This window comes from Gopherus evgoodei, chromosome 6, assembly GCF_007399415.2.
Source record: "Gopherus evgoodei ecotype Sinaloan lineage chromosome 6, rGopEvg1_v1.p, whole genome shotgun sequence".
NCBI lineage: Eukaryota > Metazoa > Chordata > Testudines > Testudinidae > Gopherus > Gopherus evgoodei.
Genome location: NC_044327.1, coordinates 51575234 through 51602560, shown reverse-complemented (window position 1 = coordinate 51602560; position 27327 = coordinate 51575234). Strand labels below are relative to the sequence as shown.

The 27327-nt window shown below is 42.7% G+C and overlaps 1 protein-coding gene across 3 annotated transcripts in view; it reads left to right on the top strand.

Moving 5' to 3' along the window:
* Positions 1 to 26154, top strand: part of SHC3 (SHC adaptor protein 3) — a 76096-nt gene extending 49942 nt beyond the window's left edge. For all 3 annotated transcript variants that reach the window (XM_030567206.1, XM_030567207.1, XM_030567208.1), the window contains exons 6-12: positions 5198 to 5249; positions 9344 to 9470; positions 11133 to 11286; positions 13929 to 14031; positions 17183 to 17377; positions 18300 to 18595; positions 25836 to 26154. In XM_030567206.1, coding sequence (XP_030423066.1) covers positions 5198 to 5249; positions 9344 to 9470; positions 11133 to 11286; positions 13929 to 14031; positions 17183 to 17377; positions 18300 to 18595; positions 25836 to 25964 — 1056 coding nt within the window. In that variant the 3' untranslated portion in view covers positions 25965 to 26154. The remainder of the gene's footprint in view (positions 1 to 5197; positions 5250 to 9343; positions 9471 to 11132; positions 11287 to 13928; positions 14032 to 17182; positions 17378 to 18299; positions 18596 to 25835) is intronic.
* Positions 26155 to 27327: the final 1173 nt, after the last annotated feature.

Here is a 27327-nt window from a genome sequence, read left to right as displayed (position 1 = left end):
ATATAGCATGATAGCTTCTGTTTCTTATTTTGTAAGCTCTTCTGGACTGTTGCCATCAAACTCTTTTTGAGGGAAACCACTGACAGGCACTCACAAATCCTCCTGTATGAATGAGTGTCAGGAAAAGTGTCAAAGGGCCTAGAGCATTTCATATAAATCTTATAAATCCTGTAAGTAGGACCCTGTGGTTTTCAAAGTAAGCAGAGTATTTTCATATGGATATCCTTTTACTTTTCACCTTGATTGTTATCCATTTTGCCTTTCCTGCAGTAAAGGACTGAGGATGTGGCTGTATTTCTAGCCTGGTAGGTCCAGGTAACTTTTCTTTCCTTTCTTTTTCCTCAACTCTATCTTATGAAAATGGAGAACCAAATACTGCCCTCAGATATGTCCATTCCACTCATATGTTTGAGGAGAGGATGTGTCTTTTAGGAGAAGCCCAGTTCTGCATTTCTACTCTTGCCATGTTTAGTTTTCCTCTTCGATGCCTCTGTGCAACTCACATTCAATTCAGAAGGCAGATCTGGGCTTTTTACTTATCTACATATTTGTTTGAGCTATCCTCCCAATTTCATACTAAATACGCTTCAGAATATGTCCTATCTATGAAGACTTGAGAGAATCTCAAAACAGTAAAAGTCCCTCCTGAGTCTTGAAAGCGTTTACTCTAGATCGATCAACCCAGTCCCTGTTGTCAGGGACAGGTCCACTTACATGGCACAAATAGCCCTTGCTATGAAATAGCTCTCTCATCTCAACTGCAAAATGAGTTAACTGCACCAGCTCTTCAGGGCAAAATATCCTTGACATGTTTGCAAACTGACTGTTATCAATATGCTAAATGGGTCAAATTCATCCATGATGTAACTTTGCTAAACTCAATGGGGATACAGCAGGGATAAATTTGGGCCATGGTAAAATAATAATTCAGGGAGTAAAAAATTGATCAACAGCACCTGTGAAATACTACAGATTGCAACAGATACTGGAAATGAACAGTTCCTGCAGTGGGCAGAGGTGTGATTAGTACAGTTGCCTGCCTCCATTGGAAAGTTTTTTGTCACCCCATCTGCCATCCCACATATTAAGTCCTAGAAACGCCCCCACCCATTGGCAGAGTGATTTACCAGGAAACAGCATTACCAGCAGCAGCAGTAAGAGATCTGAATTGAAATAAACAAGGTCTATCAAATATTTTAGTGAGATGAAAGTCATGCCACTGAGTCACTGAGAAATCAAATTGTACCAAGTACAGGAGCCAACAAGAGCTAGTGGAACTGTAAAGTAGCATTCACACAACAAGACCACTGCATGATGATCTCATCCTGGGGGTGGAGAGGAGGGTAGGTGTGAGAGTCCATTCATATTCCGCAGGCTTGTCACAGTAGGCTCCTAGTTGGGAGAACTTTAAATAAAAGGAAGAGCTTGCTCATGTGATTCCTGTCTCTCACAGCTAAACTTACTTACTGCTTGATACACCAAACATACCAAACCAGCCTAGCATATATCCCAATATAAATGTATTCATTGTTTTCTTTCCTCTTCAGGAGTGAAATCCACCACCACGCCCACAAAAGTCATTCCCCATACATCAGGTCACTGGGAGTATTAGAGATGCATGAACAGAGAGACGGGGCTATTCTGTTCTGTTCTATACACGTTCTTTTATTACCTTCATCACTGTGGTATCTGAGTGCATTGCAGTAGTGCATTAAGTGATGTGAGTGTTACAGTTCAGGGCAATTGCACCAGTATTCCCTCAGAGTGGTCCCTTGAGGGCACCGACTCTAAACTCCCAGCTCCTCAGCCATCACCTCTTTTGGGAAGAGACCCACATCTCTCTTCCTCCTGACAGTGATTATTGGAGACTGCACAGTTCCCTGCCTACACTGTGATATTCTCAGCAAGCCAGACTGTGTAAACAGGCCAGAGTCTGCATTTTGCTTTCTCTCCAGAGGATATGAACAGTTGGAATTACCAGCAATCACAAGTTAATACTCGACTCTTTCTACGCAAGCACATTTATTCTTAAGGGGAAAGCATTACAGAGAAAACAAAAGAACCTACACACATTCTAATAAGTTTGCCAGAGTTCATCCCTCCCAACTCCTTGAGGGGAAAGCAGTGGATGTGTTATTCCTTGACTTTAGCAAAGCTTTTGATACGGTCTCCTACAGTATTCTTGCCAGCAAGTTAAAGTAGTATGGGCTGGATGATTGGACTATAAGGTGGATAGAAAGCTGGCTAGATCGTCGGGCTCAACGGGTAGTGATCAATGGCTCCATGTCTAGTGGCAGTTGGTTTCAAGTGAAGTGCCCCAAGGGTCGGTCCTGGGGCTGGTTTTGTTCAATATCTTCATTAATGATCTGGAGGATGGCGTGGACTGCACTCTCAGCAAGTTTGCAGATTACACTAAACTTGGAGCAGTGGTAGATATGCTGGAGGGTAGGGATAGGATACAGAGGGACCTAGACAAATTTGAGGACTGGACCAAAAAAACCTGATGAGGTTCAACAAGGACAAGTGCAGAGTCCTGCACTTAGGATGGAAGAATCCCATTCACTGTTACAGACTAGGGACCGAATGGCTAGGAAGCAGTTCTGCAAAAAAGGACCTAGGGTTACAGTGGATGAGAAGCTGGATATGAGTCAGCAGTGTGCCCTTGTTGCCAAGAAAGCTAACGACATTTTGGGCTGTATAAGTAGGGGCATTGCCAGCAGATCGAGGGATGTGATCATTCCCCTCTATTCGACATTGGTGAGGCCTCATCTGGAGTTCTGTGTCCAGTTTTGGGCCCCACACTATAAGAAGGATGTGGAAAAATTGGAAAGAGTCCAGTGGCGGGCAACAAAAATGATTAGGGAGCTGGAGCATATGACTTATGAGGAGAGGCTGAGGGAACTGGGATTGTTTAGTCTGCAGAAGAGAAGAATGAGGGGGAATTTGATAGCTGCTTTCAACTACCTGAAAGGGGGTTCCAAGAGGATGGATCTAGACTGTTCTCAGTGGTACCTGATGGCAGAACAAGGAGTAATGGTCTCAAGTTGCAGTGGGGGAGGTTTAGGTTGGATATTAGGAAAAAACTTTTTGACTAGGAGGGTGATGAAGCACTGGAATGGGTTACCTAGAGGTGGTGAAATCTCCTTCCTTAGAGGTTTTTAAGGTCAGGCTTGACAAAGCCCTGGCTGGGATGATTTAGTTGGGAACTGGTCCTGCTTTGAGCAGATGGTTGGACTAGATGACCTCCTGAGGTCCCTTCCAACCCTGATATTCTATGATTCTATTATTCCTTCTGGCTCTGTTAAGAGTCAGTGCTTCAAACCCCACAATGGAGGTTTTCTGTGGTCACAAATTCATAACAGCCTTAGCTCAGAACTACCACCCCGACAAACAGTTTAGTCTTTCTTGTGTGCAGCTTGGGCCTTTGATCTTGAGACTCCAAGAACAGGTAATCTGCAGATAATGGCCCTCTCCTCAGGGTGGAACTTCAAGAGGCTGGGTTTTTGTATAACTGGAGATGGGGAATTTGCATTCATCTCTCCTTAGAGATTCCTCAGGTAAATCACTTGATAATGTTTGTCCCCAAAAGCCCATTCTTATACATTGTTCAGTACAGTTCTTTGAAGTTCATGACACTTCCCAAGGTTCACAACATATCTACCTCTAGATAGGTTGCATACAATCCCGGCCCATGATAATACATAACCTTTGCATTTAATACAGTGGACTCAAAAGATACTTAAACTTAACCCATTAAGGTTTTTTTTCAAGGATATTGTAGGAAATTGCCATATCTGTCACAGGGACTAACATCTGCCACATGTGGTTTGTTCTTGCTCTCATCTTCTCCCCAGGAGAAGAACTGTGTATGCAATATAATGTTTTGCTTTGGTAGGCGAGGTTGAAGAAGTGTGACTTGCATTTGGAGCGGAAGATGTTGAAGTCTTTGATACCTTTACTTCTGTGCAATTTTGTTCTACAGTCTCAGCCCTGGTCTACACTAGTGGGGGGGTCGATCTAAGATACACAACTTCAGCTGCGCGAATAGCTGGAGTGAATAGCTGGAGCAGCTCCAGCACACTGGGCATACGAGCAGCACAGCTGAAGCACCCCCAACCCAATGCCCCCAGCCCCGGGCCTTTGCACATTGGCCCCAGCCTCTTGGCCATAGAAGAGCAGGAAGGAAACTGGAAGCAGGCAGGAGGGGGCTTCGGGGTGAAGCATGGGCAGGGCCATACCAGGCTGTTTGGGAAGGCACAGCCTTCCCCTGCCTATGCTACCCGCCACTCATGGCTTCGGCAAGCTTTTAGATATTGAGTGTCATGGACAAGACCCTGAGCCTCAATTGGAGCCTCATCCGAAGCCCTCTGATGTTAATGTGAATCTTTTAACTGATTTCAAGGGCTTTGGAAGAGGTCCTTGCAATGGTGTAAATTAAGGGTAATGCTTTGGAAGTCAGTGGAGTGAAACCAGAGTGAGTGGGATCAGAACCAATCCTGTAAATGTTCTTGGAATAAAACACGAATTGCTTTTGCATATGCTTGCCAGGTGTCTGAGCTGTAGGTGTTCAAATAGGATATTAATATGGTGCTTAACCGGACATAGTTAGGCCCTGTCCACATTAAAATTGAATAGATGCCAGCATTAGCTGTGCTTAAGGGCAAGATAGAAGAGCTTTTTAAAAAGGAATTTGCTTATCTGGCCAGCATTCCCTAGCCTTATTTATCAGTTAAAGGTAGTCACAAAACATAATAAAGTAACCTGGAAGACATGTAAAATAAAAAATTATTTTTCCTTATTCCTATTTAATTTGCATCCTTGTGTTAGGTTTACCTGAGAGTTGGTCTGTAGCATGGCTTATATCATAGGTAAACTCACATATAAGAAAGGACTGCAAGAACTGTCCACACTGGTCAGGGAAACCATGCAGGAAGCCTGCTACAGACTAGCATGCTTAACTGTGGATATTGATGGCACAGTGTTAACTGTATTGTGAACATGGCCTTCGGAGTAATTCCATACAGAGGATGTACTCAGTCATATTGCTGTGTGTAAAATGGTGGGTTAGCGATCTGTCCCACTCTCACCACCAGGCTTTCACTTCATGGGAAATACTTATGTGATATGCTCTGCTCTTTTGTTACAGTGCAAAAGCAAATTCATATATTCATTATGTATATATATCTATTTTTTACAGGATACAACAGACTATGTTGCATATGTAGCTAAGGACCCTGTTAATCGCAGAGGTATGGTATTTTCTATATTTGGTGTCTTCCATTTAAAAATATAAATTCATATTTTCAATTTATTGGATTTTTCCAGAAAAAGTAAATGCAACACAATAAAAAGTTGACATTAGGGATGATCACTGGAACAATCAGCACAGCAATAATCAGCAACTACACACGTTAGTCCAGCCGATGTTTTGCCGGGATTAATATATTTCAAATCATCTGGATGCTCCTCATGCCTGGACTGGACCTTCCTAGCTTCTTTGCTGAATGTTGTGAGGAAGGAGATCATAACCCTCTTTGACTCTCCTCATGAAGGTACTTATGCACTGTAATTAAGTCACGTCTCAATCTTCTTTTTGATAAACTAAACAGACTGAACTCTAAGTCTCTCACTGTCAGGCATTTTCTCCATCTCTCAAATCAATTTGTGGCTCTTTTCTGCACTCTGCAATTTTTCAATAATCTTTTTAAAATGTGGACATTAGAACTTGACACAGAATTCCAGTATTGGCCTCACCAACACCATGTACAGGTGTAAAATTACCTCCTCACTACTCCTTTTATTATACATCTGTAATGGTGCGTTCTTATCTCAAGAGTGCCCCCTTGTGTCAGGGAGCAATATAGCAGGAGTTTTCATATCCAGCATCCTCGTCAGGCCATCTTGCACACTACTCAGCTCTCTGGCTGAGAAGTAGCTATAGTCCAAATCCCTTCTAGGGTAACAAATGTCTAAGCAGAGTCCAAAGTATCCACCAATCTTCTGGGCCCTGGCTCCCAGCGGTTTCACTGCTTTTCCCCAGCTCTGGTGTCAAGTCCTGTCCTAAGTCTTCCTGAGGCCTCTAGCTTCCAACAGCCTCTGGCAGGTGGAATGAATGTACCTAAATGTCCCTTAATCCTTTCTTGCCCATGGTGGGGGTTCACCCCCTCACAATATCCAATTGACACACCATTGATTTAGGAGCTCATGTTCAGGTTTGTCCACTGTGACCCTTAAATCCTTTTTTGAATCATGTCTTTCCAAGATACAGTCCCCCATTCTGTAGGTATGACCTGCACTCCTTGATTCTAGGTGAATAGCTTTGCATTTGGCTGTACTGAAAGACATTTTGTTTGAACTGGACCCAGTTTAACAAGTGATCCAGAGCACTCTGTTTGACTGTCCTGTCCTCATTATTTACCACTCTCCCAGTCTTCGTGTCATCCACAACATTTATCAGCAGTGATTTTATATGTACTTCTACATCACTGCTGAAAATGTTATCATTTAAATTAGCACCCACAGGATGCTCCACATTATACACACATATAAGAAGACTCATTCTTTCCCTAAAAAGATTAAAATGGGCTTGTTTCTTTCACAGTCTAATGCTCTCGTTCTTGCAGTGTAGCGTTGTTTGTCTTCTGGTCACCCAGTTTGTAACAAATCCTAAAGAAATATCTCAGTGTGAGCCAAACTTCTCCTTCCTTGTATAAGAAACCTAAGGGTGTGATCCATGAAGCAACTTAGATGCTTAAACTCCAGCATTAGGTGCTTATGTCTCTGTGCCCAGCACCACTGTGATTCATGAAACTCCTGCTTGGCTGCCACCTAACTCTGTGGGTGCCTAAGCTCACTTGTCACCTAACTTCCTTCTGTAAAAGTTCCCTAGGTGCCCAAGTATTTGACCCTGGGGTATATGCACTGCCCTGGGTGCCCAGGTGCCTATACTGCGTAAGCCCCAGAGTGATTCATGAATCAGGGGAAGATAGGCATTCAGTTGCCTAAGTCATATGCAAAGCCTAATATGAGGCCTAACTGTTCCACTGTGGATAAATACTTGAATAGTCACTGGGCCAGAGAAAAAGAGAGAGCTCAGGGCACCCACCTGGGAGGATGGGAGACCCAGGACCCAATCCTCCTGCTCCAATGACTCTCTCATTATTTGTTCAGCTTCAACAGGTGATATTGATGAAGTCCACCACCATCAGAATATCCCATATCTGAGGGGCTAGGGTACCTACCTGAAAGGTGGGAGACCTCTGTTCAAATCCTTTCTCTCCTTCTGGCAGAGTAGGGACTTGAACCTGGATTGCCCATCTCCAGGTGAGTGCCCAACCAGTGGGCTACATACTGTAAGTAAGGTGAGCACCACTGCCCCCTTTTCCAGCTATTTTGTATGGAGCAAGGCAGGCACCTAACTCATTACCAGAAGTAAACCCCTAAGCCACCTGACTCTGGGTGGCTGGTTCCTGTTTGTGGATCACTGGTGGAGATAGGCATCTATGTCTGAGAGAGGGGCAGGGCTTAGAACACATCCCTGTTGTCAGCATCTCCCATTGACTAGCATAGGTGGCTTCCCATCTAGCATACTGGCTTTTGTGGTTCCCATTCTTAGGCTCCAATCTCTCCCAATTCATTGTATAGGGAGCCCAAGGGCCTAACTTGGCTTTGTGGATTGCAATGTTATTCCTGTGATTTTCAGCACCTAAAGTTAAGCACTGCAATTCTGAGGGTTGCAACACCTAAGTCCCTTTCTGGATCCTGCCTCTACTTCTCACCTGCCCAGAAACCATCCTTGTATGTAAGGAGACAGTTTATCCATTGTTATTTTTAATATAACTTAAGTTTCTTTTCATCTCCCAACAGGTTTAGCAGCAGGCAACATATTCTCTTTAAATGCCCACTTCCACTATTGCATGCATACATATTATAGTCCTTTGTTCAACTTCACTTCTTTCAGTCCACACGTTTGGAGACATCTGCACATTGCCTAGGGAATCCCTTGGTGCTGAATGTCGAACACAACTGGTCATACGGCTTATTCATGTAAGGCAAATTCACTTCATAAGCCAGTGGTGTCAGTCTCAGTCTTTATGCAGGTGAAGTGTGCTGGGGGAAAATATCCATCTGCAACCCAGGGCCAGGAACATTTGCCCTGCATCAAGCATCACACAACTCTATGGGCAGGAATAGCAGCCACTGGATCTGCATAGTTGCAGATCTCATGATGTCTTACCCTAGTCTATGTACAAATCCTTCCTGTATGCCAGCCTCTGTGGGACCACTGTGTAGATGCTCTTCAAGTGCTGTGTGACTGTTACTGACAAAATTGTACAAGCACACACAAATGTCAGTTTGTATTACATTAGTCCCTAGAGGCCCCAATTCCCTTGTGCTAGGCACTGGACACACAGGCTTGTCTACATTGCAATCAGGAAGTGTAATTGCAGAGTGTGTAGACATACTCAAGCCAGCTTTGATCCAGCTATATTGCAGGCGCAGATTCTTATTGCTCAGTTAGTGAAAAGGGAGTGGGTTTCTCGGCCCCCAGCAGGTGAAGAAATGGTGTAGCCAGCCTCCTTCCACACAGTTCCAGAATATCAGCCTGGAAGAGTGCAGAGAAGGGGGTCACTGTCGAGCTGATGTATTGGCTGTATGCCACCCAGGGATTTCCCAGATAGACAGTTATGCCAATGCACCACACCTTTGCATCACTGGAGCCATAGCAGAGCCAAAAATCTGGCTGGTATCCTATATATGAATATCTCCCTCACACCTCATTTTGGGGAAGTTCAAAACCAGCTGGAAACTTTGTCGCACAGGCCACACATCAGATAAGTAGATTAGAAAATCACCTAAGATGGCAATAAAATTATAGAAAAAAGATTAAGAGAAATAAAGGTAATTTAATTTGGAATGATCTGAAAATGTTCTCTAGTGTCTATCTCCTTATTTTAATAGAAAGCTCAGAATTCTCCTGTAACTTTCTGCATGCAGTCAGGTGATAATGAATGACATTCATTAAGGTTTCTCTTCTTGAAGGAGTTTTTCAAATTATGGGCCTGATTCTGGTCTTACTTACACTAGTTTTACACCGTTGTACGATAATTTCATTGGATTGGAGCGAAATCACTCCTGATTTCAGATAGTGTAAATGAGAGGAGAATCAAGCCAATGTCTTAAGTTAACTGTAGCTAATTGCTATTTTTGTTCATTCAGATTTTAATAAAATCTATATGTCATGAAAAGAACAACTGTCCTAGTGCCATTAATTACTGTATCACAGCGAAGACTGTATAAATAATGGTGCGTAAATGTTGGCATCTTTCTTTCTTTCCTCTAGCATGCCATATACTGGAATGCTGTGATGACCTGGCCCAGGATATTATCAGCACCATAGGGCAAGCATTTGAACTTCGATTTAAGCAATATTTACGGTGTCCCTCTATGATACCTGCTCTCCATGATAAGTGAGTAACATTGTAGTAGAATCTTTTCTAGTCCTTCAGTTTTCTTCACCAGATGATAAAGTGAGGGGTGAATCTATGGCTGTGCTGTGGATGAAAATGTCTTAGAACTGGATTTTAAACACTCTTCAAAACAGGTTCCTGATAAATGAGTGAAACATGGTTTGCCTGATCAATGTGGATGGGCCATAATCGTTTTAAAATCACTTTTAAACATGGTCTCTAGGATCAATTGTTTTAAAATTATAATGTTCTGCCCATACTGGCTAGTCAATACTTTTTAGGTTCGAGACAGGTGCATAAAGTCAGAGGTGATGTGTGCTATAGGAGGTATTTTGCAAACCACTAAGTGAGACAAAGGGAGCCTAAATTGGTATAATTTACATAGTGAGTGACCAGAACAAGTTGTAAATTACACCAGCTAAGAGTCATCTCTATATTTGGCCCCAGATCAAAGCACTATTTTAAGCATGGTTTTTAAATGGCTATGCCCTGGCCCATATCCACACTGAAGGTCTTTAAGCCATGTTAGCCTAAATCTGTTTAAAATTTGTTTTTAAATCCAGCTTTATACCCAGGGTGGATGGAGCCTTGAAGTAATACAAGTGGAGGAACTTCCCAGGAAGGTTGGAATCTATCCTGCAGAGTTTCTTTGTAAAGACATGAATGTTCATGGCAGATTTTGGTCTGTTCATTTTAGAGATTTTTCTTTTTGCTGCAAGTCATAAAAATCATCATAACCCTTACTTGGAGTCAAAGAAACAGGCTTTCTAAAAACACATACATAGAGGTCAGACTGCTCCCCCATGAAAAAAAGTGCACATGGAAAGGCCGAGTGGGAGGAAACCCTATGTGAGATTGTTTTAAAAGGAGAACTGGATTTACCCCCTAACAAATTAGCCTATGGTTCAGCCTTCACACTAATTTTCACATCCCTTTCCCCCACCTCAGTCTCTGTCTACAGTAACATTTTTAGAAACTTTCCCACCAAAGCTAGGACCATATCATCTCTATTGGTGTGAGCAACATTTTGGTTAGATGTATTCCTGAGGGTTTCATCACATGACATAATCTTTAATTAAAGATTAATCTTTAATTCTTGGAGACTCCAGGACAATACTGAGTTTTGGCAACCCTACGCATAGTGAGTGTAGAATGCTACCATTCTGATTTGGATGAATTTTACCTTCCCTTTGCACTGATGTAAATAACAGCTTGATGTGCAGTGAAACAGAGAATTGGCCTATTGAATGCACAAAGTCATTCCTGATTCACACCAGGGTTATTTAGATCAGAATAAGGCCCCGAGACATTATGAAGGAATCCTTTTTTTATTATCATCAGCCAATCAATCACACAAATAATACTACAAATAACATGGTAAATGTAACTAGGAAAGGTGTTGTAAAGGTGTTTTTAATGGTTGTCAGTAATAGGGGTATATAGGACCTGATCCAAAACTCTCTGAAGTCAATGGAAGGCTCCCATCAACTTCAGTGGACTTTGGATCAGCCTCATTACAGGGGTGGAGTGCTGTTTGGTTCATCCTATTTTACTTTGTAAATGTCGCTTAATTGTCAAAGGGCTGGGTAGCATATGGCCCATGTAGCTAATACTACAGCACTTCGAGTGCTGCAAGATGAGTAACATAATCCCTTTCTACAGGATGCAGAGTTTTGATGAACCTTGGATGGAGGAAAATGGAGAGCCAGCAGAACATCCCTATTACAACAGCATTCCTAATAAAATGCCTCCTACTGGTGGCTTTATTGATGCTAGATTCAAAACTAGGATCCCAAATGCCGCAGATACTGCTCAGGTCAGTGAACGTTACCTGCTTAGCTCTCTTATTCAATCAAAAATTTGAAAGCAGCATTTTATTTCCAGATCAATGCACTGACAATGTTAAATATCTTGTAAGTTTTCATATATGTCTGAATAGTACTGTGGCACCTTATTTATTGCTGCTTCATATTCATTCATGGATTTGAATAAGAAATGAAACATGGCTCTGTATTGTTTATTATTAAATTCTGGCTCATCCTGCAAATGGGTGTGCTGGGGGAGAAAAAGCTGAAGATGGCTTCTTTCCCATTACACCTGCTCAGTAGACAGGCAAAACCATAGCCTTCCAGATCACAGAATGCTAGATGAGAGTGGTCACTGGCCAACATTCATTGTCCTCAATAGGACATAGCTAAGTAACTAGGGAGGAATTATAAGGTCTCCATTCTCTGTTAACACACAGAAGGAAAGATAGTGTACACTGTTCCCTTTTGGACTAGCCCTATGGAGCTTTCTGAAAGCCTTAAAGACTGGACTGTAGAATGATTTTTCCTCTTTCTCTGGCTCAATTAACATTTAATTATTCAGATATATAATTTCAGTGGAACAACTTCACTAAGAGCTCCTCATCAGGAATCCCCTTGCTCAGTGGTTAGGGCACTCACCTAAGAAGTGGCAAATTCCTGTTCAAATCCCTTCTCTTCATCAGGCAGAGATGACTTGAACCAGGGGTCTCGCACATCCCATGTGAATACCCTAACCACTGAGCTATAAGAGAGGTTCACGTTCTCTCTCCCATTATTTTGTGTGGAGTTAGGTGGCCCCAGAGCACACCTAGTGGATTAGGCCCTTCATGTTAGTTAGGTAGAGTAGTGCCTGTCTTCCCCAGTTTTGTGGATCACTAGCAGAGCTACGTGCCTCCTGCAACTTGGGTTTTAGGCACCTATCTCTGTGAGGGAATGGGGCTTAATACTCATCCATTTTATCAGCATCTCCTATTGGCTAGATTAGGTGGCTTTGTGGGTTGTCTTCTAAGCTGCCTATCTCTCCCTATTCATTGAATAAGAGCTGAGGTGCCTAACTCAGCTTTGTGGGTTGCAGTGTTGTTCCTGTGATTTTTCTAGGCACCTAACAGTTAGGTGTTGTGATGCTCAATGCACAGTTCCTAAGTCCCTTTGCAGATCTGGGCCTAGAAGCCTGCATAGGGATAGAGAGCTATTCTCTTGGCTAGCCTAGGCAACTGGATCAGGTGGGTCCTGTTAGCTCCAACCCATGACATAAAAAGGGCTGAGCCTCTGTATGAGGCACAGGCAGCAGCAGCAAATCCAGAAATAGCTGAGCTCAAGTGCATGTCCTGATAGAAGGTTTATTTATAAGGTTACCTTATAAATCATATTTCTCCCTGTCCCCTGCCCCCCCACACTATTATTACATGGAACACCTAAGAATGCTATAACTGAACATGCTTAGGGAGGGGAATTTTTTATACAGTTTTCCATTTGCTTGCTTTGTGCAACTGATTTTTCGTATATCAGCTTTACTATTTCTCCTGTACAGTCACTATCCCCTGCTGTATGTATGACTTTTCCCCTCCACAACAGGGGAAACATTTTTTGAAACAGGATACTTTGATTCTAACCAAACCAACTGGCAGAGGGGAGAGGGATAGCTCAGCGGTTTGTGCATTGGCCTGCTAAATGCAGCATTGTGAGTTCAATCCTTGAGGAGGCCACTTAGGGATCTGGGGCAAAATCAGTACTTGGTCCTGCTAGTGAAGGCAGGGGCCTTGACTTAATGACCTTTCAGGGTCCCTTCCAGCTCTGTGAGATAGGTATATCTCTATATATCAAGACTCAGGGGCAGGGATAGCACCTAAAACTAGTTTTTAAATTGACTAATATTTCAAGCTGGTAGTGTTCTCTTAGGTTAACAGTAAAGGAAACCCCAGAAAAGGGTAGTTTGGCTGCCATCCAGCTGTTTGTGTGCTGGATGTTTGTGCACTTCCTTACAGGGCCAATCCTACTGTTCTCATTCAGGCAAAAATACAAGAATTGGGCTCAAAGTCTGTGCTCCTTCAAGCTGATCCATGAAGACAAGTCCCTGCACCTATATGGAGTCCCATTGACTTCAGTGGCACTGAGAAGCTATAAGAGGCTGCCCATATAGACTACTGAAATCAGTGGGGCTCTGCAGATCTGAGTGGAACAGCACTCAGCATCTGAGCCAAAGATTGTAATGTTGGCAACACATTTCTATTTAATTCCCAGAGATACCTTGTCTGATGAGAACCCCCTCCCACCATACAGTCAGTAGGTACCAGTGAGTGAATCTTTCTGTTAATCCTTTGAAGACGCTTGCTCATTCTTGTATTCTAGCATCTGTTTTCTGCAGAGCATCCTTAATAGTTTGTCAGGGTTTGCCAAATAAAGAAGGCTGCATATTGTATAGAATAAAAACAGGAAGGAGTGAAGTTCTCATGAAGGTCACTCACACTGTCATTCCCCTATACAAACACATTCAAGACAGAATGATCAATCATAGGTCATGCATAAAGAATGAAAAGAAGACTAGGTTTAAGTACAACAGAACTGAACAAAGCCTCAAAGATGAACAGTGCATCCCAATGTTTTAAAGGAAGGAGTAGTTGAAGAATTGTTGTTTGTATGTCCACTCTAGTCTGCAGCAGCAGCAGCAGCAGGAAGAGAACAAACATACTACCAGAGTCGGCACTTTGGAGACAAATTCAGTGAAGACTGGCAGCATGCTCCTGTTAAACAAGGTGAGTTAAACTTTAAAGTAATTATACTTCTCAAAGGATATGTCTGCACTACTGCTGCTGGGTTGTTTTTTTTTGTTTTTGTTTTGTTTTTTTGTTGAGAGTCTCAGCCTGGGTCAACTGACTCAGGATCATGGGGCTTACACTAAGGGGCTAAAAATGACAGTGTAGACGTTCCTGCCTGGGCTGGAGCCCGAGCTCTGAAACCTGGCAAGTGGGGAGGATTTCAGAGTCTGGACTCCATCCTGAACAGGAACCATCTATGCTGCTATCTTTGATCTTGCAGTGAGCCCAAGTCAGTTGAGCCAGGCTCTGAAACTCACTGCCATGTTTTGTTTTTTAGTGTAGACATTATATAGGCCCCAATCATAGAGTTGGATTCGACTGGGTGGATTGGGGACATATGGTGAAAGTCTGATACATGGAAATCTTGCAGCAAGACACTATAGTTAATTGATAGTTTCTTTTCTTCCTTAAAGTGAATTTTAGCATCAGTGTTTCTGAAAGGTATTGGATAAACAGCTCTGGGAACTGAAATCTAATATATATTCTGAAACACACACATGAACACACACACGTGTGTGTGTTTCAGAATATATATTGGATTTCAGCTCCAGAGCTGTTTATTTAATCACGTTTAAAAACTGTAAAGCAACAAAGAATCCTGTGGCACCTTATAGACTAACAGAGTTTTGGAGCATGAGCTTTCGTGGGTGAATACCCACTTCCTCAGATGCATGTAATGGAAATTTCCAGGGGCAGGTATATATATGCTAGCAAGCAAGCTAGAGATAACGAGGTCAGTTCAATCAGGGAGGATGAGGCCCTGTTCTAGTAGTTGAGGTGTGAAAACCAAGAGAGGAGAAACTGGTTCTGTAATTGGCAAGCCATTCACAGTCTTTGTTCAATCCTGAGCTGATGGTGTCAAATTTGCAGATGAACTGAAGCTCAGCAGTTTCTCTTTGAAGTCTGGTCCTGAAGTTTTTTTGCTGCAGGATGGCCACTTTAAGGTCTGCTATAGTGTGGCCAGGGAGGTTGAAGTGCTCTCCTACAGGTTTTTGTATATTGCCATTCCTAATGTCTGATTTGTGTCCATTTATCCTTTTCCGTGGAGACTGTCCAGTTTGGCCGATATACATAGCAGAGGGGCATTGCAGGCATATGATGGCGTATATTACATTGGTGGATGTGCAGGTGAATGAACCAGTGATGGTGTGGCTGATCTGGTTAGGTCTTGTGATGGTATCGCTGGTGTAGATATGTGGGCAGAGTTGGCATCGAGGTTTGTTGCATGGACCAGTAACTGCACACCGCACCATAATAACTCTAGCTCAGGAACCAATCCATGCAACAAACCTCGATGCCAACTCTGCCCACATATCTACACCAGTGACACCATCACAGGACCTAACCAGATCAGCCACACCATCACTGGTTCATTCACCTGCACATCCACCAATGTAATATACGCCATCATATGCCTGCAATGCCCCTCTGCTATGTACATCGGCCAAACTAGACAGTCTCTACGGAAAAGAATAAATGGACACAAATCAGACATTAGGAATGGCAATATACAAAAACCTGTAGGAGAGCACTTCAACCTCCCTGGCCCACTATAGCAGACCTTAAGGTGGCCATCCTGCAGCAAAAAAACTTCAGGACCAGACTTCAAAGAGAAACTGCTGAGCTTCAGTTCATCTGCAAATTTGACACCATCAGCTCAGGATTGAACAAAGACTGTGAATGCCTTGCCAATTACAGAACCAGTTTCTCCTCTCTTGGTTTTCACACCTCAACTGCTAGAACAGGGCCTCATCCTCCCTGATTGAATTGACCTCGTTATCTCTAGCTTGCGTGCTAGCATATATATACCTGCCCCTGGAAATTTCCATTACATGCATCTGAGGAAGTGGGTATTCACCCACGAAAGCTCATGCTCCAAAACGTCTGTAAGTCTATAAGGTGCCACAGGATTCTTTGCTGCTTTTACAGATCCAGACTAACACGGCTACCCCTCTGATGTTTAAAAACTGCTGTTTTTTCAACCCCTTGGAACTCTTTGTTTTCTGCTTAAATGCAAATTAAGCAGAGCACACATTCTTTTGTTTGAGACAGACCTGTTTGCCATTTTCTGTTTGGGCAGGGTTGTGGTTTGGAACATGTGTTAATAACACCGTACAGTAGCATTGTATATACAATTATCAGAGGGGTAGCCATGTTAGTCTGGATCTGTAAAAGCAGCAAAGAATCCTGTGGCATCTGACGAAGTGGGTATTCATCCATGAAAGCTCATGCTCCAAAATGTCTGTTAGTCTATAAGGTGCCACAGGATTCTTCGCTGCTTTTGTATATACAATGTTGTTCAGGACAATTGTCGACTAGTAAATTATGAGTTTTTAAAGGATACTTTACAAGACATACTTTGTACAAAGATTATTAGAGTAATAATCAAAAGATGAATACGGGGTATGGGCCATCATAGTGTCTGTGCATGCACGTATGTGCATCTATGAGCTGAGCTGAACAAACTATTTGTAACAAATAATTGATTTCTAAAATTTTCCTGTTTTGCTTTTTGTGAACGTCATGAGCAAATCATAATATTCTGTAATATATTCATTATTCAGAAATTTTTGCACGTCTTCATGAAATTTCCCCCTCATTTGGCTACTTTGCAGTGTTGTTTCAGATATTTGATATTTAAATTTCAAAGCTGATGCTGTGTTGGTTGGTTACCTAAGCCAGATTAGTTTACTTCAGTTCTCTGATCACATGACGTAGGTAACTAACCAATGCTGCCCCAGTTTTGAATATTCCAATAAAAAACAGCCAGTAGTCAGGTTTAAAATTCACTTTCCTCCTGTATTTGTGCTAGTAAGCAATAGGCAGAAAGTGAAGACAAAAGGACCATGAATGCAGTCAAATCAAAATCAATTTTGAATTTGAATGACTATTCGAGAACAATTTTTCCCCTGTGCCATGCTGTAATAGACAGGCATGTTGTTTGTCTTTTCATCTCTCTTTCCAAAGACTGTTGAGTCTGCACTTTGGTTAGTGACACCTCCTATGTTTATTCTAAACAAAACTGCTTTATCCTTCCAAATGCTGTATTAAAGAGAGGGGGGAAAAAGAAGTCTTTTGAATTTTCCAGGGTCCTTGGACATTTACAGCGTGCCAGAAGGGAAGCCTCAGGTAACCCCAACAGGAGAGGTGCCAGCTTATGTGAACACCCAACATATAAACTTGGAAGCTCTACTTGCACTTCAGGCAGATGCTGAAAGTGCATTCAGTGGAACAAAAGAGTGTACCAAAGACAGCAGTCCAAGAAAAGATCTGTTTGATATGAGTGAGTTCCCTGTTAACTCTCACCTCTAATGACAGCCCCTACATAATTAGTATTTTATTTTGGACCAATAGAATTGCCATTTGCTCATTCCTGAAATGGTTTGAATTAATGAAGGTGATTCATATCTTTCTGAGTTTGAAATTATTAGTGCTTATAGTTTTGAAGCTAAATCAAGGTAAAAGGTGTTAACCTGCATCTATACTAGGAAGAAGGTTGAGATTAGGTAACGTGTTAGCTCACACTGATCTAATCTAGACTTCTTTTCCTAATTTAAGATGTAAACTCAAGAGTTTATCATAGTATGTAATTAAACATCAGGGATCTTTGTTAAATTAATACTCTGTTTTGAAAAGAGAGCAGATATCTGTGTAATAAACATGACTATGCAGATTATGCACTTTATTTAAAATGAAGTCCTCCTAACTTTGTGAGGGAGGGATAGCTCAGTGGTTTGAGCATTGGTTTGCTAAACTCAGGGTTGTAAATTCACTCCCTGAAGGGGCCATTTAGGCATCTGGGGCAAAAATCTGTCTGGGGATTGGTCCTGCTCTGAGCAGGGGGGATGGACTAGATGACCTCCTGAGGTCCTTTCCAACCTTGATATTCTATGTTTCTAGCTAGCCAGACAATAGGAGAGCTCTGATCCTATCCAGAACATATAAATATGTGACCATTAGCAATTAGTCAGAATTGTCTCTGATTTTTAATATATTTGTTTACAAACCATATTCTCTATGTTCTTAATATATTATATAGTCTAACGGGACTAGTAATGCACTATACTGTGTTTCTTCTTCTTAAGGATAAATGGAAGTTGCTATTACAAGAAAATAAACCATGGTTAAAATGACTGGAATTGTATTTTTTTGTAATGCAGTTTACCTGTGAGTGATCTTGCACTTGTTTCTGTGCCTCTAACCAGAACCTTTTGAAGACGCTCTCAGGAACCAGGCAACTGGGCCTGCGCTGAATAAGGCTCCCTCGGTCGAGTGCACCAGTCCTCGATTACCCAGAGCAGCTAACTGCACTATAACGAACGAGCTGAATACGGAGCCTTGGTATCAAGGAGAGATAAGTAGGAAAGAAGCAGAACAGCTGTTAAAGAAATGTGGAGACTTCCTGGTCAGGAAAAGCACCACAAATCCAGGCTCCTATGTGCTGACTGGTATGCACGATAGACAAGCCAAACATCTTCTTTTAGTGGATCCGGAAGGAACTGTAAGTGTTGAATCCTGGATGAGAGTAAAAAAGTGTCCGACTCTATATATTTTCTGTAAGCCAGAAAATGAACCCTACTGATAACAATTACTTATTATTACAGGCATTTGTAAGGTTCCCATCACCTAACCTTAAATCTCAACTCACGATGCTTAGCTGAAGAACTGCTGCAGCATTTCTACATGGCGAGGTAGCTCTGAGGCCACTTCCTCTAGTCTAGTCCTCAGAGCAATATGGGGCAGTCAAAGGTATTAAGTTACTTTTGTGGCCCCCAGATCCCATGGCTGTCTGGGGAGCAGTCTGGTCCCTCGCATTAGTTAGAACAGCCTTTGCACTGCTTTTATTTCCACCCAGCTGCCTGAGGCCCCAATGAGTTGTTCTGATAAGAGTGATCTCCATTGCATAGGGGCATTACTTCCTTCTCTGGGAATAGGCTTTCACTCAGGCCTGGGAGAGAAAAGGCATACTCTGTCTCTCTGCTACCTGAGGATTCCCTTAGCTGGTTAAATTGGCTTTCTAGCAGCAGAGCAATATAAAGTAGCCAGAGCTGTGCATGAAAACTGGTCCTTGGTATTTCTGTAGCTGCCCATCACTGAAAAAGTAAGCAGCAGTGACTCTGAAAAAGATTTCAGGGTTGTGGTGGCTAATCAGCTGAACATGAACTCCTAATATAATGCTAGGGGCAAAAGATCTAATGCTATCCTTGGATGCATACACCAGGGGATCTCGAAGAGGAGTAGAAAGGTTATATTTGGCACTATGCAACCATTGTTGGAATACTGTGTCCAGTTCTGCTGTCCACAGTTCAAGAAGGATGTTGGTAAATTAGAGAGGGTTCAGCGAACAAATGCAAGAATGATTAAAGGATTAGAAAACGTGCCTTTCAGTGATAGACTTAATGAGCAAAATCTATTTCGCTTATCAGAAAGAAGGGGTGATGTGGTTGCAGGCTATAACTCTCTTCATGGGCAACAAATATTTAATAATGAGCTCTTCAGTCTGGCAGAGAAAGATACAACATGATCCAGTGGCTGGAAGTTGAAGCTAGACAAATTCACTGGGAAATAAGGTGCACATTTTTAACGGTGAGAATTATTAACCGATGGAACAATTTACTAAAGGTCATGATGGATTCTCAATTACTAACAATTTTAGTTAGTAATTGATTGGTGTTTTTCTAAAAAATCAAGATTGGAAATTTTTCTAAAAAATCTGCTCTAGGAATTATTTTGGGGAAGTTTTATGGCCTGTGTTACAGAGGAGGTCAGACTACATGATCACAATGGTCCTTTCTGGCTTTGGAATCGATGCATCTGTGAAAGTTTGTGAAGAGGCTCCACCTGGTATGAGAGGGTGGAGAGCAACTTATTTCAGTTCCCTTTTCCTAGTGGCTAATCACTCTGGCACTTAATATAAGACTTTCTATTCCTGTGTAAAATGTTAGTTTAAGTAATAAGAACCAGAGCAACAGGTTCCTGACAAACTAGTGTATATGGTATACATATAGAAGGACTAATCCTGTTGGGCCTCACTCCTGCTGACTTCAACAGAAAAACTTGCAAAAGGGCAGCAGGGTTTGATTCACAAAAGCTTTGACTAGAGAAGGCTGCTGTACATGCTGTCATTGTATTTGTCACAGGAGGGCAGTCAAAGAATATTATTAAGATGTTTTCCATTATAACTGGATTACTTCTGAGGTTACATGTGCTTGTATCAGCCTCGGCAAGCCAGTGGAAATGAGTGCTGAATCTCTGAGATAGGAACCTCTTCTACTCTGACTGAAAGTTTACCAGTGTTTTGTGACCCTGCAGAAGGGCATTTTGGTTTATCTGCAATACACATACAATAGCTACCTCTTGAGTGGGGTGCCATGAGGATTAAATAGTAGGGTCCTATCATACCTTTAATACACAAGCCTGCAATATGGCTGTTGCAGAGATGCAGTGTCCGGCTGGGGTTCTGGTAGGCAGGGAGCATGGAGCCATTGCTACACAGGGGTGCACCACATATTCTCCTCTGTGCCCAACCAAGATATTGGCCTCACATCCCTCCACTCCTTCCCCTTAAGGCAGCAAGAACCTGCTACCCTCCCTGCATGAGGATCTCCTTGCATCACCTCTCTCCACTTGAGTCCATTTGTAATGCACCTCTGAGTCACAATGGCACGCTGCTTCCTTCTTGCTCTGGGGCTGGGAAAGTAGTAATTTGCTGGTGGTCTATACCAATATTTAGCAAATTACAGCACTCACCCCCAATCCCACCCCTTTACTCAGTGCCAGGCAGCAAGAAGTGATGGAAGAGCCAAGAATCCTGTCATTACCTTCCCAACATACCTCCTGGAGATGAGGAATAGTTGAGATGTCTTACCTAGTATCTCCTACCCATCTCGGTTGAAGATCCATGTAACCTATGCAGAGATGGAAGAAGGTTCTGATTTCTGTAACAGAGTGGCCTGCCTCTTTAAGGGCCAGGAGGGCTTGGGTCAGCCAGCTCTGTTCAGTTAGCCCCACTCCATTACACTTATGTTGAGCGTGAGGTTTAAAAGGAGGAAAGCCAGTGTCTGCTTGCTGGCTAGGGAGGAGATTTCCTGAGCTAGAAATGGGCCTTTCCAAACTTGACTCTCCAGGCAGGAGGCCCTGAGAGTTGCTGCTTGACAGAGAGTGAGAGGCAGCTGCAGAGTTGCAGGTGGTAAGAGAGTGGCAGGTAGCAAGAGGTTCCTGCAGCAGAGCCTTGGCCATGTGGGAGGGCTCAAGCGTAGAAGCTAGAAGCAGAGGGATGAAGAAAGTTGAGCAAACTGAGCGAGTGCTGGATCCTCTTCTGGGGAAGAAAGGACTGCAGACAGGAAGACTGGAAGATTCCTTGTGGGAAGAGCAGAGACAGACTCCAGAAGGGGCTGGAGTGGCTACTTGATAAAAAGCAGACTGGGACTGAAGAGGTATTCTAGCCTGGCAGAGGCATTGTAATGATAGACTGTATTTTGGGATTGAGGTCAGTTTGAATTGTTTATGTTAATAAACCCAGATGCCAAGAAGGGGAATTATTGGCCACAAAAGAACCTCTAGTGGAGTTATTGAATGAGGGGCCTTGACTCAAGGGAAACTGAGGCAGGGCGCGCACACACACACACACACACACACACACACACACAAAGTTCCCTGAAGCCAGAAGGGGGCACCCAGGAGGCGGTGGGCCCTGGTGCACTCCCTCTGTGTTCCGTTTATAGGCTTGCAGTCCAAGTTTCAATCTAGCCCCAGAGTTTTCAATACAAATGGAAACATCCTCCACCACCACGTCCCTCATTGCAAAGCATCATTTTACACATATCATTCTTCACATACTTATTTATTAGATTGTGAATCTCCACGTAGGAAAACACTGATACTTTAGGGATGGAGGGCACTGTGTTGAGTGGATAGTGTTTGGCTGTGTGCACTTGTCACCGTTATCACCACCTACCCACACCCTTTGCCTTCCAACAACCACCATGGTTGTATCGCTTTCTCAAAATGCCCCCCCCCATTAAATAATTTAGCCTCACACAAATAAATATTATTGGGCTTGATTCACCGCTGTGTTTCAATGAGGCTTCTGCACTTCAGTGGGGATTCACTGGGTGGGGTGTTTGCATGTCCAACACTCGTTAGGCAGCTTTAAACTGCAGCTGAGCTCCAAATAAACAAATCAGCTCAACCTGTGAGAGATCTGGCCACGCCCTCTTGCCAGTCATCACCTCCCACCTTTGGGGTCACATTGGCCAAGTCAGGGCATAGGGATCATGCACATCTTGCACAGCTTCAATTCTCCTCCAAGTGGGTTTTTTGTCTTGCATGTCACTTCAGGAGCCATCAGCAATTTCAAGGACCTTGCTCAGTGAAGAGTCACTTCAAGGAGGTATTAACTGCAAGTTACACTCCACTTGAGTAATTTGCTCCCGTAGGAGCAGCTTGCCTGTTTCTGTATTTAGACTTCACTGTGCTGGCTTTATGATTTGTGAGCCACTAGCTCAGCCCTTTGGCAGCCTGATTTGTGGCTCGTCATGAGCATAGCTAACAAAATGCAAACATCTTGCAAGGCTGAAGAGGCCATTTTTCCACAGTGTGCATTTCTTAGACATACTGAGGTCCACATTTTCAGAATTATTTGAGATAACTGTACATACAAACAGCACCCAACAGGTCTTTTGTGTGCAAATTATTCAGGGGCCTATTTTTAGGGTTTGTTTTCATTGTGGTGTGGCCTTAAGGTCTAATTTGAGTGTTACCTCTAACCTGACTCCCATGTACACATACAGATCTCTAGCTCAAGTTAAGTGGTGTTTTAAATTTGAGCTAGCTGACCATCAGGGGATATGGATGAACGCTTGAGTGCTGCTGATGCTGGAGAGTGTTGTTTCACAATGTGACTGTCTCATTTGAGTTAGGCTAACTCAAGAGGAGTTAACTTGAGTGCAGATAACTCAAGTTTGCAGTGAAGATAAGCCCTTAGTTCTGAAAATATGGGCCTGATAGTTACATAAAGCTGATGTTTCAAAGCAGCTAATGGGAACTGAGGTTTTCCTCCTACATCATATTGTACTTGGAATGCTAGCTGGAATCTAGAAATCGGAAAAGTCTGCAGACTTTCTTCAGCAGCGTTATTGTTATCAGAGCCGCCCAGAGGATTCAGGGGGCCTGGGGCAGGGCCGGGTCTTGGGTGGCAATTCAGCGGCGGGTCCCTCTCGGAGGGAAGTACCCGCCACTGAATTGCCACCGAAGAGTGAAGCGGCACTGGTAGAGTGGCCTACGTGCTGCCGATCGTGATTTTCTTTTCCCCCACTGCTTGCGGCGCTTGTACTCACTCGGCGGCGCTCCAAGGCTTTGGCAGCACTTCAGCAGCAGGTCCTTCACTCGCTCCGAGTCTTCCACTGCACTAAAGGACCCACTGTCAAAGACCCAGAGCAAGTGAAGGGCCCCCCGCTGAAGTACACTGAAAACTCAGAGTGGCTCACGGGGCCCCTGCAGGGTCCGGGGCCTGGGGCAAATTGCCCCACTTCCCCACCCCTCCCCCCAGGCAGCCCTGATTGTTATAGGCAGAGCTGGTAGCATTGCTATTGTTAAGGTTGCCTGGCACTTCCTATTATAAGAGCCTTTTACAACCTTGCAAAACTTCAACTAAATATGCTGGGTGTCTGCATCTGGATTTGATGACCCCCAAATAGGGAAGTGACAAGAAAAAATAAATAAAAAGACGGTATCTGCCTCAGGATTATTATTTTCTGTTTAAAGGAAAGTTTCAGCACAATTTGTTCAGCTGTTTCTGAGCATGAGATTAGACAAAATACATAGCTTTCCCCATTTAAAAAAAATTCTTACAACCATCTGGGGCTCCTCACTTTGAAGCAAGGACTTGAAATTTGGCAAGAGCTTGCCTATGTGTCAGGGATGTGCCTTTTGCTGTTCCTGTGAAAATCTGTCCCAAATTGGCTAAGTTATAAGCTTTTGAAAAATCGCAGTTCACGCAAATGATGCAGGAGTCCTCGGGGGAAAAATAGTATTGTCATCATGTAATTAAAGACTATGATAATGCATACGCACAAGAGCAATGTTAAATCTGGCATTGTCTAACCTTTGAGTGCTTGACTTTGCAACCTTTTAGATTTTTTAAATTTAATTATTGAAGACGCACAGCAGTTTTACAGAATACTGGTAAAATGTGCTAGACCAGTGGTTCTCAAACTTGTTCCACCGCTTGCGCAGGGAAAGCCCCTGGCGGGCTGGGCCGGGTTGTTTTTCTGCCACATCTGCAGGTTCAGCCGATCGAGGCTCCCAGTATCCGCGGTTCGCTGCTCCAGGCCGATGGGAGCCACTGAAAGCGGCGGCCAGTATGTCACTCGTCCTGCGCCGCTTCCAGCAGCTCGCATTGGCCACTGGGAGCTGCGATCGGCCGAACCTGCGAACGTGGTAGATAAACAACCCAGCCTGGCCCGCCAGGGTCTTTCCCTGCACAAGCGGCAGAACAAGTTTGAGAACCACTGTGCTAGGCAAATAACAAGTTCCTTTCTCTGAAGAGCTTACAGTCCAAAGACACAACTGGGTACTGTGGCAGATCAGAAACATATATAGAGCCAAATACAAATAATGGTCTTTGCAGCTAGAATATTTCCTTGAGCAGGTTTTGAGACAGAAGAGAGGGAGGCCACTGACATCTAAGTAGAAAGTGCAGTATGAAACATGCAAGTGTATGAAGGATAGGGCTAAGGTCTGCTACCTTTACTGACCTTGAGGGACACCTTTCTCTGGGATTAACCTCATTTAAATAAATGAGGTTCCTCATGTGGTAATAGACAACTTAGGGTCTACTCAGGATGCAACTGGTCAGAAAAAATGGGTTTTTTGTTGACAAACTATTTCATTAGTATTGCCTACATTTTCAGCAGACATTTTTATTTGTTGATGAAAAACCAAAAGCCAAATATTTTTCAGATTTTGGCAACAAAAAATGAATAAAATTGGGCCAAAAAAATTGCCTATCCCCAGGAGGTTTGGATTTTGTTTGAAATGTTTTGGTTTTCAGTTTTTCAACAAAAAATTGGAAGTGTTTGTAGAGAGCAAATACTATCTCCAAAACGTTTGATTTGATCAGAAGGTCAGTGGTCTGTTGAAAAAAGTTGTGATGGAAAATCTTCAACCCGGCCTATTCAGTGTGAGAAAAGGTGGGCCAATAAGAGAGCTGGCAAAACAGAAGTTTGGAGAGAAGTGAGGGGGTAGGAGGTGAAACAACTAATTTGGAGATGACAAAACCTCCATTCAGGGCCGGCGCTTGCATTTAGGTGGCCTAGGCAATTGCCTAGGGCGCCAGGATTATTGGTGGGCAGCGTTTTGCCGGAGGGGGTGGCAGCTGGCTCCGGTGGAGCTGCCGCAGTCGTGGCTGCAGACGGTCAGCTGCTCGCACGGCTCCGGTGGACCTCCTGCAGGCACGACTGCGGCAGCTCCACCGGAGCTGTGGGACCAGTGCACGGAGCGGAGAAATTGCCGTGCGCTTAGGGCACTAAAACCCCTAGCGCCGGTCCTGCCTCCATTGACTCTAATGAGAGGCAGCTCAGACCCTTAAAAGTGTTTGTGTGTATGCGTGTACATGAGCGCACATGTATCCAGATATAAAAGGAAAATATTTTTGTCTTATTTTCAGTTAATTTTCGTTTAATGGTAAAGGAAAGATTGGTCTGTATTTAACCTTTACTTTTCCATGCTCTTCTCTTAAGGTTCGTACAAAGGATCGTGTATTTGATAGCATAAGCCATCTCATCAACCATCATCTTGAGAACAATTTGCCAATAGTTTCCGCTGGAAGTGAACTCTGCCTCCAGCAGCCAGTTGAGAGGAAACAGTGACCCATGGTGACCTGTTCAGCATTTGTAAGCTATAACCACTGCAGTGGACACTGCAAACCTGGAAACATGTACATTAAAAAATACACACATCTATCTATCACCAATATGTTTTCCTGAGCTTTAAAAAGCCCCATCCCGTACAGTACCACTTGACATTTCTTACTGCTCTATGCCGACATGAAGTATGATTAAAAACACAGACAGATTTCTTAAAATGTAATTTCAATAAAATTATTCTGATTCTTTAATATGAATATTAACAGTGTACATACACACATTATATATAAATACAGTAATATATTTATATTTTTCATGTCAGTCTGTTGAAGGTATGGAACTAATGTTCTGTGCCATGTGTTTTTAACTGAAAAAGATGCCCATTGTGATTGTTCAGATAAAAATGGAATTCAACAGTCTCATTTCCTTGAGAATACAATATTAGACATCTTATTTGTAGTTTTATCTAATAAGCACAATTATGGTGAGAACACAGGCGGATTACATTGGTTAAATACCAGCCTAAGGGATTAAACTCAGCAGCTCGTATTCTAACGTGGAAATTTAGCTTGAAACAGTTTTTAAAAGCATTATTCAGTGTCACTGAGTTCAAAAGCATTTTCTCTTTCTGATGTCCAGTTTGAATTCTTATATGATGCTACTCAAGATATTTGTAACTTGCTTTGACAATGACTTGGTGTGATCTCTCTGTGTACAAGGTGTATGCATTTGATTTTTCTAACAATAATATAATTGAACTAATATTCTGCAGCTTTGATTTATTGAGTTCAATACTAAGATTATTTACAAATAGTTCACTTCTTGTGCTAAAGAATTAATTGTTTTTGACTGCCAGTCACCCATGAGATGTCATACATTGACTAAGAGGGTTCAAACTGCTTGTTTTTTAAATATATTTGGTGAAAAATGCTTGTGGTTCATCAAAGACACACAAAAAAGGTGGTTTTTTTCCTCATAGAAACCTTTTTTTCATAGAACAATGACAAAAATGAATACCTGGAATGTTAGTCCATTTAAATGATCTAATTTTGATTGACTTAGTTTTTATGTGCCTCTCCCTAAAGTATGGCTTCAAGTTAACCTTTAGCAAGTGATTGTTTTTGTAAATTTATTGGTTGTCTGTAATGAGTGTGGAAAAAATAGATATATATTAGAGTTGCTTTTTGAGCAGATATTTCATTAGCATTTGGTATTGGGAATTGTAAATTGAAAAGTGCATTCTGTCCCCGCCCCCCCAATTCATTAATTTGCCTTTCTTTTGGAATGGGCTTTGTCTTTCAGTTATACATCTCTAATTGTGGGCCAAATTCAGCTCTCTGTTTAACTGATGCAACTCCCATAGACT